The 16,851-nt window shown below is 44.6% G+C and overlaps 1 protein-coding gene across 29 annotated transcripts in view; it reads right to left on the bottom strand.

Moving 5' to 3' along the window:
• MSI2 (musashi RNA binding protein 2) overlaps nucleotides 1-16,851 on the bottom strand; it is a 394,953-nt gene that overhangs the window by 177,421 nt on the left and 200,681 nt on the right. For all 29 annotated transcript variants that reach the window (XR_004427934.1, XR_004427936.1, XM_033171346.1 and 26 more), the window contains one exon: nucleotides 11,040-11,088. Coding sequence is in view for 27 of the 29 variants with exons in the window: in XM_033171346.1 (XP_033027237.1) it covers nucleotides 11,040-11,088 (49 nt within the window). In the remaining 2 variants the exon portion in view is untranslated. The remainder of the gene's footprint in view (nucleotides 1-11,039; nucleotides 11,089-16,851) is intronic.

Here is a 16,851-nt window from a genome sequence, read left to right as displayed (position 1 = left end):
CTCAGTGTCCGGGCTGAACGATGGGGGTGGAGATGCTCCTTCAGGTATACAGGACCGAGGCCGTTTAGGACTTTAAAGGTCAGCACCAACACTTTGAATTGTGCTTGGAAATGTACTGATCTTGCCTCCTGGTTTGTCTGTCTGCTCCTTGAACCTGCACCCTGGTTTTTACCCATCCTGATTACTGGGCCTCCCGATTCCTCACTCCCCTCACAGCAAGAACCCCTTCATGCTGCCTCCCACCTTCTTAGATGCCCTGTGAAAATCAAGAATGGCTCTTGGGGCAAATAGCCTTTCTGCCAGTGTATGGGCCTGGGCGAGAGCTGGAGACTGCCAGCCTCCGAAGGCAGCCTGGCTCACCTGCTCGGCATGCTCAGCAGGAGCTCGTGTGCCTTTTGGAGCTCTCTTACCTAATGAAGTTAGAAGGACATCATCTTGAGAGATCCTTTCCAGCCCGCAAGATCAATAACTACTGCTGAGTTTAAGATCTTATCTAGGAGGCTGCAAGGATAACAAAATAAAACTTTCCCCCATTCCAATTACTTAATCCTTTCAAGATTGATCCTGGTACTTTTAAAAGGGGCTCAATCAACTTTTTAGAGAGAGTCAAGAGAACTCTCTTAATACGCTATTTAACCCCACCCCAACTCTTTTTTGGGGTGGGGGTGGGGTGAGGGATTATAAACAGAAAAACAGCCTATGAACACTTTATCACAGTCTTGTAGAGAATAACCAGCTTGCTTGCCTGCCTACACTCTCCTAGTTGTCAGATGGGTGTTTTGAGTGGTGGGCCTGACATGTTCCTGACCCAGAAGGGATCATTATTTGCTCCAGGTGAGTGGGCAGCTGCTAGGCTAAACTATACTTATCAACAGAGTTAAACTCTATCCTTAGCTCCCAAATTACAGAGGACACAATACAGCAGGCAGTTCTCCTGTCAACCACCAATGTACCAAACGAGCCTTGTGCAGGAAAACTGACTGGTGGATTGTGCCCCTTGTCTGAAATCCTGAAGAGCCATCATGCCTGTCAGTTCTGAGCTAGATGGACCAGTGATCTGGTTCAGCATAAAGCAGCTTCCTATGTATAACTTCAACAGAGCACTATTCATTCTAGTACATCAAATGGAGCACCAGGAACTTTCCCTTTCATAGGGATATCCCCTTCTTCCTTTATATGAATGCAGTATGTAGAATTTCACATCTATACAAGCAGAAACAAGTTTTTGCATTCATTGGATCTATCCTTCCTTTGGCAAATGCCACTCTGACTGAGAAAGCTATTGACAACCCACTGCTGCTCCTTCTACAAAAAGCTCAGGGTGGCATGCATGAGCCCACCTTTAATCCTCACAGCAGCCTGGTGAGGTATGTCTGCCTGAGAATGTATGATTGACCTCAAATCACTGAATGAGCTTTGTGGGTTGGTAGGAATTTGAATCAGGGTCTCACTAGTCTAAGTCCAACATTCCAACCACCACATCAGAGGTGGGGAAACTGTTTTGGCCAAGACAAAAATGTGGGGTGGCCACAGACACACGTACATCACACGTACATCACACACACACACACACACACACACACACACCTCCCTCTCTGACTGTGACCATCTGAAAAAAACAAGAGGCTGGTGTTTTCAGCAGGAGGGAGGACTGCAATTCACAGAGAGGAGTGGGTTAACTCTTCCCTCTCCAGCTGTAAGCCCCCCATCCCCCACCAAAACCCAGCCGAACACATTACAATTAAGCTTGGGGAAAGTTTTGAACTGGCTCCAATAGAAGGCTGATTTCCAAGCCCAATTGCATGGCGAGGGAGCAAGAAGGGAGATGCTACAGGCCAGATGAGGATCCCCTTGGGGGAGCACCCAGCCTGTTGACTGGCAGTTCTCTACCATGGTACTGCAACACACTAGTTCTCATTTAGATAGGGGCGCAGCATGTTGTTTGCATGTGAGCGCACAATTATGATTGGAGCGGTCGAAATATTGCCAATGGCAACATGGTGTTGGGCTCTATCATTTATGGAGCTGGGGTGGAATCCAACCAGGATTAGAGCCCTGTCGATGGAAGGGCTTAATGCAGCTTCTGCCAATGGGCTGCCTATTGACAAAAACTGCATTAAGTCAGTTGAAGCTCGTTTGGAGAGCAGGCATGTAAAAAGCCTTAGGGAAGCTGTAACGGACAGCTGAGCTAGGCCAGAGTCTGAGGATGCAGTGCCTCAGGATTCCACCAGAGGGCTGGAGCCTCTCTCTGATTGGCTATCAAGGCAGCTAGCCAGAGAGGGGTGGAGCCAGCACTTTGGGAGGGAATATAAAAGGAGCCGTTTCCAAGATAGTTGGGAGATAGTTGAGAGAGTAGCAGAGAGTTTAAGGGAAAGAGCTGGAAGGAGAGTTAGAGAGTTGGTTCTGAGGTGTGTGTAACATTCACTCTCAGGAGAATATCTACAGTCAAGAGAAAGGAGTTTCTGAGCTTAGATAGAATGACAGTGTGTAGTATCTTGTGAGAGCATTCAGATAAGAGTTAACTGGAGGGCTGAGTTTGGGCAAGGAGAAGTACAGCTGTGAGGATACAGTCTACCTGGGGTCTCGTTTTGGTCAGGAAGTGAGTGATCTTCTAGAAAGGGAAGAATCCCAAACCAGTTAAGAAGGGTTTGGTGATCCCCTGGATCTGTTATACTGCGAGATGTACCTCAGGAGTGTGATTCATAGGAGGTTGGGAAACTGACAGAAAGTACCACCTTGTTAAGAACCCAAGTAACAAGTTGTAACACTGCAACAATTAAGTCTAAGGAACCAAAGTGAAACAATGTGAAATAACCTAAGCATTTGCCATCTAGTCTAGAAACCTGTAACATCTAACTGAAGAGTAATAACTGAAAATATGTAACTGAAGTTTAAAAGAGGCTGTGTGTTTGCTACCTTTTTAGAAGCTTGTAACATCCACTAAATTTAATATAATTAGAATTGCATCATTTGTTCTACCACCTTTGTTCTGTAAAATAAATCTTTCTTATTTGTTCAACTTCTGCCTGAGTCTCCAAGTACTAAAGTTTTATCTCACACAAAACCACAAGTTAACCTATGGAGATTATAGTGTTATATGGAGATGAGATCCGCTGCAATTGGTAATCAGTGGCGGGATCCGTTTCAATTGGTGATAGTGATAGGATTCACTTCAGTAGCCTACCAAGGCTGATGGGCTGAAGAAAAGTTATTCTGGGGGTTGGGGTTGGGGTTGGGGACATTGTAAAACATCAGTCATCAAGGTTCTGGTGTACTGAAGTATGACTCAATACCCCATAAGATGTGGTAGGTGCAGGGTAATGTCCATGTTAGGGAGGCAAAGCAAAGGAGCAGCTAGAATCCTGCTTCCCAAACACACGTGTATCGTAGCACATCACACCAACAAAAACATGTTCTGTTAGTAGTAGTGTTAAAAACTAGCACTGAGGTATGTGGAAGCAGGAGACAGTGAAACTGAGTAACTGTATGCACCAAGGAGGGGATGATTCTGCCCTGAAATAGATGCTATGGATTGAAATTTAAAATGTGCCTCCTTTCCAAGCCCTGGACAAAAGCGACAAGTCTGTGCCAAACATCCCCAAGGACCTGTCCTTTTCATACATCTTGACAAGGCCAGCATATTTGGCCCTGCTGGTAGGAATGGATTCGAACTGGTTCCCCAGGCAACAACTTTGATAAAGGCGCTGTGTCTCCACGGGTCTCTTGCAGAAGCTAGCAAGCACACGCCTAACTTCTTGTTGCAGTCCTCAGAGGGATGAGCCTAGTTTAACTAGCAGGTCCTGTTGCGCAGACATGGCTAGGCCTGTTCCTTATGGACAGCTCCTGCCCCACTGAATTCTCCGTTTCTCCTGAATGAATTCCTTGTCCTTGTTTCTCTGGATCTTTCACATGCAGCTCACGCAACAATGCTAAACGTGCACAGAGACACTGCTGAGACCAGTCGTAAAGTGAGGCTATAAAACAAACCAGAGCCAATAAAAGTCCTCAAAATCCACACCTGCCTTGCTTCCAAGCAAAAGGGCTTCTGCCAGTTTACCTTAGAGGTCCCTGCTGATGTCAAAAGTGTCCTCTGTAGAAGCAGCCCTAATCGACAGTCGTTAACTCTGTGCTAGATAAGATAAATGGAAAGATGTTTTGACAGGAGAATCTGCCCTCCGATGGCTTGTCACTCATGTTTGCACCTGATAACACCAGGTTTCCCAAACACCTTTTTCTACTTCCCTCTGGATCCTGCATTTGTTGCAGTTCACTCTAAGAATTAAACAAAAAACACAACATTTACATGCTTCTTGTCGAAGATGTAGTATCTTGGGGTGGTGTGACAGCAGCACAGGCAGGACATGTCTGCCTCCATGTGCACATGAAAAAGGGGACTTCATTAGGATCACATTGAAATAAATACAGAAATGGCAGTGATCGACTTAGTTGTGCAGGAAGAGAGAAGAGCCTGAATCTCAGGAACAGCAAACTGCTAACAAGTCACTTTTGAACTTGTTGACCAGAAAAAGACTGGCCTGGAGTCCAACCCCTTATTCCAATCTCTTGGTGGGAGCAAAGGAACTCAGAATGAAAAAAAGAAATTAGACAGCAAGCACAGGTATCCCCTTCGGGTTGGGTTTTAACCTAGCGGTCCTGGGGATTGTGAGCCAAAGAAGGAGAAAAGTAATACAGTGGTACCTCAGGTTAAGAACTTAATTCGTTCCGGAGGTCCGTTCTTAACTTGAAACTGTTCTTAACCTGAAGCACCACTTTAACTAATGGGGCCTCCCACTGCTGCTACACCGCCAGAGCACGATTTCAGTTCTTATCCTGAAGCAAAGTTCTTAACCTGAAGTGTTATTTCTGGGTTAGTGGAGTATGTAACCTGAAGTGTATGTAACCTGAAGTGTATGTAGCCTGAGGTACCACTGTATTCTATCAGGCTGGCTAGGAAGAAAGAGAGGCCCTGCAAGAAGCAGGGAGAACCAGAAGCAATAGCAAAGGCTGTGGTTCTTAGCTATTCTCCCCCTGCATTTCCAGTGTCTCTGAAAGGTACTGTGAACATGGGGGGAGCTAGATGCAATGATGGCAAAAATGCACACTGAATCATGTAGCTGATAGAGGGTAGGGTTGGTGTTCACAGCATGGGAAAGCAGCTGCTGGACATGCCCATGGTGTGCTTTCAAATTGGCTCCACCTTCATTTTCTTGCACATTGGTGGAAACTGCATTCTGAAACGTAGAGCATACTATCACAATGTTCAGTTTCCGCACAAGTGCACAAATAAGGTAAATATCCACATTATGGGCTGATCCCAGAAACCGCATTGGTCACAGAATATGCCTACTTCTGACCTATTCTCAGTGATCAGAACAGCAACACAACTGACAGTAATCACAGCACGACCATACTTTTATCATTTGTTTTGTATCTAATTTACAATGTATTCGATAATCTTTATCTAGTTTCGTCCTCGTGGAATGAACACACAAGTATTTAAATTCTACTCACTCCAGGAGATGAAGAGAAGCAATTCCAATTGACCCCAAACACCTCAATATAGTCTGGAATTAATTTATAAAATAATTTGCTGCCAACTATCTTTTATTATTACAATTCAGTTCTAAAACTTTGATATATACATCTCCTGTAGAACACTCCCTACTTCATGTCAACCTTTCCTCCTCTACCAGCATCAAGGCAGTTCAGCATCAAAAAAGATGAGACCCTCTTAAATTTAGTCCCACCCACCCCCGCTTTAAGTTAGGCAGCTAACATGCACAGTGCACAAACGTGTTTGCTTCCCCCCCTTCTCTCTCTGACACATCTTTAAAACATTTCCACATTCCTTTTTTCTTTCTTACATTTTATCTGGCAGAATAGAGCATTACACTTACAGCAACCCTGTGAGGATGGTCGCAATCGGTCTCATTTTATTGGGGATGGGGGGGAGGAGATGGTAGTTCTGGGAAGCATCATTTGAAATGCAAACATTTAAGAGAATACTGAGCTGATCATTTTTACTCCAGTTTTCTGAGCTCCCGGATCTGCCGTGACAGTGGAAGGTGAGGTAAGGTTTTCCTCTCACCAGCTGTTTGGCATTGTAGGAAATGGGGTTTGGCTACTGTCCTCATGCGAAATTTCCTGGGCTTGTAACAGACCCTGATTTTACTCGAAGGCTGTAAACTTTTGTTTGGCAGATTCCCTAAACAAATTCACTACACTCATTACTCCAAGAAGCTGACACATTTGTGGCTTATAAGACAATCGGAGCAGCCATTGGCGAAATGCCTTCCTCCTCTCAGAGTATAAACACTAAGCAGTTCGGTGCTTGAGAAATCGATGGGACAACTCTCGGGAGCTCTGTTTCCAATTGGAAACAGAAACCATAAACTGTATCTGCCTCCACCTCAGCCATCGGGTTTAGTGTTAAACATGGTGAGGGTGGGTGTGGCTTATATCAACATTATACCAGGAGTTACCGGTAGGCATTGAAACAATGCATTTTTTAGGCCTACTTCTCACTGAGGTGGAGCGAATCTAACGTATCTGCATTGTACTTCTCTAGGCCACATAACGAAATGCTCCTCCAAACTAGAAAATAAAGAGAGGGGGAATATTTTCACATAGAAACATAGCAGATCAGGAGGAAGACTGGCATTCCTACCATGTTAAATTTCTGAGTGCAGAGTGTGTGCGTGCGCGCACACTTGTGTTTTGTGTGTCAGTGTGTAGGAGCATTCCATTATGCGAGCTCCTACATGCAATCTGAAGTGATCTGTCCCACCTCAGTGAGAATCAGGCCCTCTGAGCCAACACGAGGTTGAAAGATCAAGAATACATCATGCCCTCCCACCACCACCATCCAGGGGCTTGCATTCAGAATCGGTCTCTCTGCCTCCGTCTCTCTGCCCACTCCCAGAATGCCGCCATAATGAGAAGAACTGTATTCTCCCCAGTCAGCAGAACAGAGGTGACAGTCAGGTTACAACACAATCTGATCGCTGGGAGGCCTTATGTAAACTGATGCTCCCCTGGTAACATAACTGACCTCCATGTGCTCTGGCTGATCTGTGCTGTATATGGAGCCAAACAGAGGGAACATTGCAATGGTTGTGATATACTATGTGCAGGTCAGCCAAAGATCACATAGCTCAATTATCTTTTCCTTCTGGAAGTGCTTCCTCTCCACTTGCAGGCACATCAGTTGCTGAGATTCTGAACAAGGGCATTGTCTGGAGTCTCCCATTCCCTACATAGAGCTACAATTCCCAGAGTGATTTAACCGTCCATCTGTCTTCCCAAGGAATAAGGATATCCTGGGGACTGTAGCTCTGCGAGGTGACATGGGGTCTCTCACAACTCTCAGCACCCTCAACAAGCTAGAGCTCACCGGATTCTTTGGGAGAAGCCATAACTGTTGAAAGTGGTATGATACTGCTTTAAATGTGTAGTGCAGATGATGCCACAGAGAGACAGAGGGATAAGCTTCCTTATGTTCTCTCGTTTCTTCAACTTAGATGCAGAACCTTCGAAAGAAAAGGGAGGGAGGCGGGAAGGCAGAGAGAAATGTTGCCAACATTCATGCCCAATGCCACCAATCAGTAGGGACTTCCATTGCTTGGCCAATCTAGACAGATTCTGGAAGGCAGTTGGTGAGCAGTTCCCAAGGGAAGGCTGCCTCACACTTTCCTATCAACTAGGACAGCTGTTCTCAAGCAGGCTGCAGCTTGCCTGGAGCTCAGCTGCCAGGAAGTCCAGCACCAAGGAGCAACAGCCTAATTTCACCCACAGCACCCTTCGCAGATCTTTGCCAGAGGGTGAAATCTGAAAGAGGTGGGAATGTGGGGAAGTTACTGATGGGAATTGGCTCTGCTCACACTTCAGCAAAGCTACAGGTGAGAAAAAGTGCCAACAAGAAGTTACTGTAGTCTGCCTCAGGGACATTAATTAAATCCTTTTGGGAGGGAAGAATCTACTCCCTTAACAAGAAAAATCAAGCCCCAGAATTTGACACCAAAGCGCCTTCGCTATTTCCATTCTAAAACTTGTCACCTTTTGTGCTGCCTGAGGGAAATGGCACATGGAGACCACACCAGGGTTGTTTGGCTGCTTCCCTATTGAACATCTTCTCATTATGTCTTTGCAAGCTGTCAGGCTATCAGATTTCGGGGGGGGGGGGATAAAGAACCCAAACTTTAACTGGAATCAAATGTGAGAAATGTTGCACATGGTTACAGTCGGGAAGCAGGAACGGTGGATGCCATACCTGTTCAAGCACTGATAAGTCAATGACACACAAGACAGATAGCATTGACTGTGCTCGTTCACCAAGGTCAACTGTAACCCCCCAAACTCCTCAGCTGCACTTGGAAAGGACATTTATTTCTAGTCAAGACAGTTAACTGGCAAATGCAAAACATGGGTGCCCTCACTTCAAATTGCTTTCATGCTGAAAATTCCAGAGAGAAACAAGTGAACAAACAGCAGAGGTGAACAGTCAAGCAGCGATTTGGAAGGAAAGCATTAGTAGCGAACCTGAGGGCCTTGAGGAGGGAAAAGCACACCACTCTCAATGCAAGAGAGACAAAGGTTTTAACTGTGCATCTGTCAAGAGGGCACAGATGCAAATTGGCAGCTCCGTAGACAGGAGCCATTGTTCAAAAGTCTCCTGCAAGATGCTTGGCTGACATTGCACTGGTTTTATTCATGCAGTGTTACCCTACCTGCTTACCAGGTACATTTCACAGAAAAGCCTCCAAAGCCCAACGCTGATCCAGCCCCTAAAACATTAACCCCCCAGATGTTTCTCCAGATGTGTTTTTGTATCCATATCCCAGTAAAAGACACATTACAAGATCCTATTGTAGTTGAGGAGGACTTCAGACTTCAAGGTCACTCAGTACTCCCCATCTGAATCCTCCACAGAATTATAAACACACAGTCCAATGTCTTCACCAGTTGTGTGAAACCAACTGTAGAGGACATTCATGGCTTATTTCACCAGCCTACTATAATGCTGAACATGGGTGGTGCTCTGGGTTAAACCACAGAGCCTAGGGCTTGCCGATCAGAAGGTCGGCGGTTCGAATCCCCATGATGGGGTGAGCTCCCATTGCTCAGACCCAGCTCCTGCCAACCTAGCAGTTTGAAAGCACATCAAACTATAAGTAGATAAATAGGTACCGCTCTGGCAGGAAGGTAAACAGCGTTTCCGTGCGCTGCTCTGGTTCGCCAGAAGCGGCTTTGTCATGCTGGCCACATGACCCGGAAGCTGTACGCCGGCTCCCTTGGCCAATAAAGCAAGATGAGTGCTGCAACCCCAGAGTTGTCCGCAACTGGACCTAACGGTCAGGGGTCCCTTTACCTTTACATTACTATAATGCTGGGCCCTTTTGTATGGACTCAGAAGCAGGGATTAAATCATGTATGCATAACGGACCAGGATTGCAGTAAAAATGTGTAGTGGAACTTCAGCTCACCATATAGAAAAACCACGGCAACAGAGAGAACTAGACCTCTCTAACATTCCTCTCTATGCTCATTTGCAAAAACACAAAACCAAAGACCTACCTTGCTTCCTTTCCATGCCTTTGTGTGCACTAAAGCTCAACATTTGGTGACACATTTGCCAATGGGAAATTGGAAATGGTCAGGCCACAGCTTGCATTTCAAGCAAGCTTCCATGTATTTTCAGAAAGGGTATACAAGTGAAAAATGAAGTCCCCAGTATACATGAGGTCTAGCGGTACAATGAAACAAGCTATCTTTAGCCATCTCACCCCTTGCCTTTCCCTGCAAGACTAATTGCAGCCGTTTAGAGTCGTCAACAGGTTTTCCACACTTATCAGCCTATCACCCATTCCCACCACCCTTCTGAGTAATACCCCTCCCCACTCCCCCACTATATTTAAGGATCTGGTGACTTCTGTTTCAGTGTATCTGAAGAAGTGTGCATGCACACGAAAGCTCATACCAGCAACTAACTCAGTTGGTCTCTAAGGTGCTACTAGAAAGAATTTTCGATTTTGTTTTGGTACAATGAAAATTTGTCTTAAACCGTTTCCCCTTTTTCCACCAGGTTACTAGTGAGGACGATAAAGTTTTAAGGTGGCGACAACTGGTAGCAGAAAACAGTGTGTGCAAACTCTCACCGCTACATGAAGATTTTGTAGGCAGCTCATCCCTGCTGTGAGTATGAATTTTTCCTTCTCTTTGCTCAAATTGTCAGTTCAAGGCTTTCATAGCTTCCATGATTTGTTTTTTAAAATCCACATTCTCATGTGGATACAGGATACAGAAGCCATAGCAATGTAGTTTACAACTCAATCTCTCACCCTTACCGGGGATCAAATGTGTCAGGGACTAGAGAGAGGTTTCATGTGTAAACGTTTAGAACAACCTTGGCTGTGGTTTCTTCCACATCAGGTAGAGTTGTAGTGGTAACCACGTAACCTAAGCAACTGTTCTATCACTTTTCATACTTGTCCAGATCCCAAGTCTACCAACACAGAAACTCAAAGCAAAGCCTGAAAAGAGAACTTATCAAATAGGACACAATGGATTCAAGCTATAAGAAAGGAGATTCCAACTAAACATCAGGAAGAACAATCTGACAGGAAGAGCTGCTTGACAGTTGAATGGTCTCCCTCGGGAGGTGGTGGACTCTCGAGGTTTCTAAGCAGAGGCTGGATGGCCATCTGTCATGCATGCTGAGTTGAGATTCCTGCATTGCAGGCGGCTGGACTAGATAATCTACAGGGTCCCTTCCAATTCTACAATTCTATAACTTCAAAAACCTCTTGAAACACCTGAAGCCAAATATTATCACTGCGGAATCTTGGTCACTGAGAGAGAAAGATTCACAACTTCACAGCTGGATTGGTGCTTCTCCAACTGAGGGGAACTCTTGTGGTTTGGGGAATTAAACTATCCTTTGACCCAGAAAGCCATTTACAACACACTCCTCATTTACACACAAAATATCCAACCAATGTGAAAAAGTAGCATCAGACCTGGGGATTGTTTCCCCAACTTACCTCTATGTCTGTTGGTAGTCTTGTCAAACATAAGCATGGCATCCTCTACCTGCAAGACACAAGAAGAAGTTTGGTTTAAAGGTCTTCAAAGCCAGGCTTTTAAAAAGTGCTTAAAGTTATACTAGAAAGCAGCTGATGGTCCCCAAAGCCAATTTTCCTTTATATGACATCAGAAACATATAAATATTTGCATACACATATACAATTGATTACAAACAGAAAAGAGAGCATTTATAGATGAGGACATAAGCAAGGAGTGCATAGTATTAAATCTTAATGTAGATAATACCAAATCCATTATTATTAGCATACTTCAATTATGTGTGGTTTAACTTCAAAAGGGTCAACAGTTGTATCTGTAGTAATTGACTTTTGATAAATACTTTTGCATATTGTCCTACAAATATATGGATGAGCATTTTCATTGTTTTATTACACTGGTATCTGAGCAATGAAATTCAAGGCAACAGCAGCAGAGGTGCACCCAAAAGAAGAGCATCCCAAGAGGCCCAGCATCACCAGGGATTTTCACATTGGCCCCAGATAGTTCCTGTACCGTGGGTTATGTTTGATCCAACCCTGTGACAGCTTTATGAGTGGGATCAAAGTAGAGCTCCAATTTTTAAAAAAAGGCTACTGCTGAACCAGGGGCCTGTATCCAACCTGCTCTGTCTGCTAGTGCATGAGCCCTTGCACTTGCAAATGGCAGGATGCACAAGAAAGGACTCCAACACAACAGGTGTGCTAGTGGAAGTTTGTTGTGTAACAGCTGGTGTTGTTGTTGTTACACAAGAACATGTAGACACCCAAAAAAGGTAACAGAGGAAAAAGTAATGCAACAGCTGGTTCTTGTTGTACAATACTTTGTAATGCTACTTGTGTTTTCCCTTGTGCAACAACATTCTGTCGGCGCAACAAATAAGTGACTTTAACTTAGAGGTAGACATTGGATACAACTCAAAATAGCTCCCTGCCAGCTCACCTCACCTAGGAGTGTGGTGAGCTGCCCAACAGTCCCTACCTTCAGGGGAGCTGCGGGGGGAAGGGGGAGAAAACAAGTACAACCATTGGGAACTCACTCCCCCCCCCAAAAGAAAACCATAATAAAACTGATACCACACACAGTATTGCCCAGCTCAAAAGCCTCTTTGTCCAAAAAAACCCTCCTGAAATTGAGCCCCCCCCCCACTTCTCTGACCCCCTCAACAATCTACCACAGCAGCTGGGGGAAGATAAGAGACACACCCACAGACTCAGCTGAAAATATAAAGCCCTGACCTTCCTTGGGGAAAGCCACTGAACCTTAAGAGGTTCCAACAGGGTGTCCAAGGCAGAAACCTGATCAGCCACAAAGGTATTCAAAAGCCCTTTTGAAAAGCCACAGGAGATTGTGGGAAAGGGGGAGCGGGAGGCTACATTTGCATTGGTTCTGGCATTTCCACTTCAGAGAAGAGAAGGGTCTTGACTGACTAAATGTATCCAAGTGTGACAAAAAATGGCTTTCAAGTTCTGTCATTATTTGCATGATTTATTCCACCTACCTTTAATCTGCACAGCCACACCTAGGTTCAACACTCTTTCTGAAAGTACTGCTTTCAGAAAGATAAAGCAGTACTCTGAATTATTTTCAGCCACATCATTTATTCCCACCATCACCACGTGCTGTCCCTGTAGAGTTTTCAGGATGTTTCCCTGGCATAATACTGTGCCCTTAAAAGAAACGTCCAAAGGAATTTGTCTGGAAGTGAAGCAAGTCAAAATAATAGTCTTAACCAAATGGAGATTTAATAAGGAATCTGATTTAAAAAACAAACAAACAGAATGGCAATAAATAAAAGCCTCTTGAATGGATGTCATGCTGTATTTAGCTCTGTAGATCAGCAACAACTTTGTTTGATCATCAACAGTGCTTGAAAGGCTCAGAAAGTTGTGAACTATGGGTCTACAAAATATTTTATCATCTGCATTTAAAGCAGATGCAAGTCTTAAAAATTATTGGTCGGGGGAGATCCTTTCCTGCCCCTCATTGTGTTATAAAGGTACTCTTTGACTCACTGTTGTAAAAGGCAGGATAGTATGTAGTATCAGCACCATCCACTAACCAACTGAACCACTCAGGCTGCCTGTACCATTTAATGGTGCTGAAAACACCAAGGTTGTAGGTTTGATTCCCGCATGGGACAGCTGCATATTCCTGCATTAGTTAGACTAGATGATCCTCAGGGTCCCTTCCAACTCTACAATTCTATAGTTCTATATAGCTTTATCACCTGCAGCAGGACCCTGCCACTTCATTCTGCTACAATGGACTGTGTGTTTTGGGAAGGAGGAGCCAGAGTCGGGCAGCCTCATCTCCCGCTGGCCCTGATGGCAGATGGGTTCAGCCCCCTGGCCCCTGCCCCTACCCCGGGGTCAGCTTATAGAATCATTAACTGATTTGAACCGGATGCAACTCATCGTGATGGCGAAAAGTTTCGGCGAGTTCCCAGGAGGCAGACACTCTGAAGTCCCTTTGTTCATAGAGTTGCTTTAAGCTACTTTTGTCGCTAGGGCAACAAACAGCAAGGAACTCAGTCGACAAGGGAGCTGCTCTTTGTCTAAGGGGAGAGCACCACACACGGTGACGCAGTCATCTCCGCATTAGCTGTAACCTAGGTGACAGTGCTGCAAGCCAGTTGGCACATGAATCCCCCCCTCACCAAACTTCAGCCTACCCGAGCAACAGGTTCATAAAAGTATTACACATGCATTTGCAAGAGCAAGTTTAGGTGCAGGGAATTGTCCAATGCCTTCATTAGTAATGTGTTCCTCACTCTCTACTGGAAAATTCATTCATCTAATTTTACTTGATGGACTTACGCCAGAGGTTGTTGTTGTTGCTGTTGAATTCCAATTGGTTAGCAATGGCAACAATACAAAAGGCTCTTCCCCCCTACCGAACTGTAAATTAGATACCTTACTACCTCAGATATTGATTTGCAACTGTATATGCAGGACATCCCAATGTATGAATTGTGGGGTGCAGTAAGCATTTTTTTTTAATGTATCCCACCACACAGTTCATATGGCTCCCCTCTCCTGTTTTATATTCACAACAACCTTGTTAAGTACTGAGAAGTATACGTTGATGGCTGAATAAGGATCCGAGCCCAGTTCTCTCTGGTTCTAGTGTGACATCGCAACCACATCACCACACTGTTCCATTAAAACGCCGTCATGCATAACACCACCATGCCTTGGCATTCTTGGAAGACTGATACATGAACAATCTTGCCACGGGGTATGGAATCGGCCCTGACACCTACTGGCTCCTTCAGAGCTATGACCTGCTTTAGAGGGAAAAATTTGATTCTCGTTCTTTCTCTGCTATAACACTGTAATCACTCTGTGGTGAACACTATCCCTTGTATGACTGGGGTGGCATGGTGCCCGGACTCCTGTGGGATGCCCAGTGTGCAGTGCACAGCTATAAAGTGCTCAAGCATGCCAGGGTGATGAGATGAAAGTTCGGGCATTCATACTGAGGAGCAAACGGCAGGGTTATGACATTTCTGATTAACCTGCACTGATGACGGTGGGAAAATAAACAAGAATTTTGGATTAGGCTCTGAAAACAGCCCAGTAAAAAGGAAGGGGGGAAAGGTTACAGCAGAGACAAAAAGAGACAGTCAAAGCAGGGAGTTACAATACTGGGTGGAGCTGGACGAAGTTCTCCTGAGCACCGCATTTTGTTTGTACCTACCAGTGGGTGATACCCCTGGATGTTTTAAAGCCAGGATGCCCTTTCAAGCCAAGCCTAATTGGTTATCCTTTTTGTTGTGCTTCCTAAGGTCAGAACATTTTATCTCTGCCTCAGCCCTTTCTAAGTCTGCCCCACCCCACGTGATTTTTTTTTTTTGTAGGGCACCCATTGTCACAGAAGAATAGCCTCTTTCCTCAGCAGCCAAGTGACACAATGGCACTACTCAATACCCCCTGAACAGATAAAGTGCAGCAAGGAAAGAGAAATTCTATAAACGCCTCTACAAAATAAAACATATAAGATGACAGGAAAGGGGGGGGGAGTTTAGGGGTCAATATGAATAAGACCGAGTTCTTAGATGAGAAAAAACTTTTTAACACACACACACACAGACAGAGAGAGGGAATATCTTATCATTGCCAGGTAAAGGGGCTGAGAGTTAGAATGAGGTTATTCATTCAGTCAGTCCCGTTAATGCCCCTAAAATCTAAGCACAACAGCCTGAAGAGAAACCAGTAGGCATCTGAATATGCAAAAGCTAAAAAGAACAGACTCTCTCACGGGTGTCTGTTCCATCAAGACACAAGCTGCTTGTGCCTTCCCATCAAGGGAGGAAAGAAAAGTCAAGGTACCTGGCATGAAAACCAGAGTTTAAGCAAACTGATCTCTCTCATTCCCCCAGCCATATTGGCCCATGAAGCCCTAATGAAACTCTAGCAAGATTTGGAAGCAGTTTGCAAAATATAGTCCAGGAGTTAATCCCGTTTGTCTTGGTTTTGATTCATTACAAGGAGTGTCTAACCAAGAGGAGTGCATGTGTGCACACCCACCTTTAAAGAGAGATGTGGAATAAATGAAGTATCTTCTTTATTTATGTAAGTATTTATATACATCCCTCTTACAAAACATCAATCTTGTCCAGTACCCTGCCTCCCACAACAGCCACTTTTTGCCTCCAGGAAGCCCACACAAAAGGACAGGACAAAGGAAAGGACATCCTCCCCAGTAAATAATGGTATTCAGTGGCATGCTGCCTCTGCCTCTAAACATGCAGTACTGGAGTCAGAACTCAAGTCGCTGATGTTTTTACATTTTCAAAAAGAAACTGGCCATTGCCTTTCTCTCGGTAACCTTTGGTTCAATTGTGTGTGTGTGTTTTATTAAGGCTGGCCAAACCTAACATTTTTTTTCACTCCATGTTAAGGCTGTTACAATCTTCAGATGTGAAGAAAGATTAAGGTCCATCAAACACACACCCTCCCCACCCTTTTCTGTCCCGTCCCCCCACCATAGGCTGATGAAGAGTTTTGACACTTTCTTTATGGAACAGCTTCCTTGCGCCTTTTTTGCTTTTCCCAAATAAAGGCACTCTCTTGTTACTCTGTGTGATTATGTCTCCCAACATGGCTACCTGCAATTTTTGCCAAGCAAGGAGAAGTCATGGATGTTCCTCAGGGATGGCCCAGATGTTCTACAGGCAGGTCTCTCCACCCCAGCTCTTGAGCACTACAAAGAAGCTTTCCCGCTGAACAAAATAAAAGCGTTTACCAGTGCAAAATGTTCCTTTGTAAAAGGCAAAGTACAACCACAAAAAACAGTTATCCCCACATGGCTTGATATGGCAGCTCACAAAAGCTGATTAATCCAAACTAATTAAGAGCATCAAATATCAGGGCATTGCTAAATGCTCTCAAAAGTCTCAGCAGTTTGAAACTGCGGTGAGGGTAGACAGAAAAGTAGCATCTGCTGCAAAATTAAAACCAATAACAAACTTAAGAGTTAATAAATTTGTCCCATTTCCTCTCTCTGATCAAACAAATACAATTTACTCTCTGACCAAGTCCAAGTAATGGGCTTTGGTTTATTTAATATTTACTTCCTAAGGCAGTTTTAAAAAAGGAAGGGGTGTGCTACACTGTCTTTAATCAGTACTGCTCAAGGAGAAAACAGATTTTATACTTCCGGTGAATTCCTGTTCTTGAGAAAGTCAAGCAGGGTGCCACTATCCTTTGGGATACTACTTCCATGAGCTACAAGGCAGAGCCCAGTGGCTGAGCAACTCCTCCTTAT

Source organism: Lacerta agilis, chromosome 15 (assembly GCF_009819535.1).
Source record: "Lacerta agilis isolate rLacAgi1 chromosome 15, rLacAgi1.pri, whole genome shotgun sequence".
Lineage (NCBI taxonomy): Eukaryota > Metazoa > Chordata > Lepidosauria > Squamata > Lacertidae > Lacerta > Lacerta agilis.
This window is presented reverse-complemented; position numbering and strand designations above follow the sequence as displayed.